This window comes from Equus przewalskii, chromosome 10 (genome assembly GCF_037783145.1).
Source record: "Equus przewalskii isolate Varuska chromosome 10, EquPr2, whole genome shotgun sequence".
In the NCBI taxonomy this organism is placed as follows: Eukaryota; Metazoa; Chordata; class Mammalia; order Perissodactyla; family Equidae; genus Equus; species Equus przewalskii.
In genome coordinates this window covers 46,854,180-46,856,083 of record NC_091840.1, presented here as the reverse complement: position 1 = coordinate 46,856,083, position 1,904 = coordinate 46,854,180, and the positions used below count along the sequence as shown (strand labels likewise).

The 1,904-nt window shown below is 51.7% G+C and overlaps 1 protein-coding gene across 1 annotated transcript; it reads right to left on the bottom strand.

The window, feature by feature from the left end:
- Positions 1-265: 265 nt before the first annotated feature.
- LOC103542741 (olfactory receptor family 1 subfamily R member 1 pseudogene) lies at positions 266-1,423 on the bottom strand. The gene has a single exon (XM_008509664.2). It carries the CDS (start codon positions 1,397-1,399, stop codon positions 359-361), a length of 1,041 nt encoding a protein of 346 aa, XP_008507886.2. The 5' UTR covers positions 1,400-1,423; the 3' UTR covers positions 266-358.
- Between the last annotated feature and the right edge of the window lie 481 nt (positions 1,424-1,904).

Genomic DNA, 1,904 nt, shown 5'->3' with positions numbered 1-1,904 from the left:
GCGCTGCTTCTCAGGCGTGCTCTCCTCCAGCCGGTGCTGCCCACAGTGTCCTTCTCCCTCTCCATGAGCTACAAGACTTATTCTCTACTCCCGTTTGTTCCCTTTTATTTTCCCAAAATTTAAAAGTAGACTCTATTTCGAACATTCAGACCATACAGAAGTGAATTTAGCTTATTGCTATGTACCCAACCCTATGAATAAACACTTTTTCATGTTTGCTTCAGGTCTAATTTTTAATTTAACAAGAAATAAGACGCTTGTAGGATCAAAACTGCTAGTGCTTTGGAAAGCTAAAAGAAAAAGGAGGGGTTCTTTTGTAATCATTATTATGGAAATGCCAGTGAATCCAGACGCGCCCTCACACCTCTTCGGGTGCAGCCCTCTGTCTAAGTCCCCTTTTTAGGGCGCCTTTGACCTCTTTGTTGCGAAGGCTGTAGATGAAAGGGTTCAAGGTGGGTGTGACCACCGCATAGACCACGCTGGCCAGGCGGTCGTAGCGGGCCGAGTAGGCAGACGACGGCCGGAAATAGACGGAGAGGACAGAGCCGAAGAAAAGCGACACGACCACCAGGTGGGCCCCACAGGTGGAGAAGGCGCGGAAACGGCCCCTTGCGGACCGCACTCTCAACACCGCGACGAGGATGCGCGAGTAGGACAGGGACACGAGGAGCAGCGGGGTCAGCACCACGACCAGGCCCTCCGAGAAGATAGCAGCCTCCGCGGCCGCCGTGTCCGAGATCGCCAAGCTCAGCATCACCGTCATGTCACAAAAGAAGTGGCGCACAGGGGTGGAGCGCGGGTAAGAGAGCGCGGAGATGAGCAGCGTGTGGAGCAGCGAGTGCAGGTGCGCCACCGCCCAGGACGCCCCCACTAGCACCGCGCAGCGCCAGGGTGTCATGACCGCGCCGTAGTGCAGGGGGCGGCAGACTGCCACCGCGCGGTCGTAGGACATGGCTGCCAGGAGGTAGCTCTCCGTGATGCCCAGAGCCACGAAGAAGTACATCTGGGCAAAGCACCCGTGGAAGGACATGGCCTGGCCTGGGTGGAGCAGGCCGGCCAGCAGTCTGGGGACCGTGACGGTGGTAAAGCAGACGTCCACGAGGCTCAGATGACCCAAGAAGTAATACATGGGGGAGCAGAGGGCCCCGTCGGATCTCACCAAGACCACAATGCTCACGTTGCCCAGGGCATTGAGCAGGTAGATGCCAAGGAAGAGCAGGAACAGCAGCGGGTGGACGTCTGTTCCGTCCATCAGGCCAAGGAGGAGGAACTGTGGGGCGGACGTGAGGTTGGCCAGGGCCATGGAGTGGCCAGGGAGGTGGGGTGCTGAGGGGAAAGATGAGGCAGCCGGCCTCAATTCGGGCACTTCTAGGTGGACCTCTGCATGTTGAGATTCCATGTAATATTTAAAAATTTCTGCTTGCTAAAATGGCTTGAAAACCACATTGTTCATCCAATAATCCTAATTTTATGAAGAAACTGAATCTCAGAAGGGTATACTAGAGTGGTGGGTAGTCTGAAGCTTTGGAGTAAATTAACCTGATTTTGAGCCTTGGCTCTGCCACTCAGGTGGTGTGACTTCTCTGAGCCTCAGTTTCTTCTTTAAATGAGAAAAATACCAGAAACTACCTCTGGAGTTGGTTGTGAGGATGAAATGCATAATAAACTTAAAATATTTAGCACTGTATCCAGCATATAATAAGCACTCAAAACTGTTATCTATCATCTACTTATCTCTATCTCTATCTATCTATCTATCTATCATCTATCTTCATCATCATCATCATCATCTGCTTAGTCAAACAAGTAGTTAGGGGCAGAATTAGGTCCCAGGCCATCAGAATACCAGTGTTTTCTTCACCAAACACTTTACTGCATTTGTCATTCGTTTATTCACCACATAT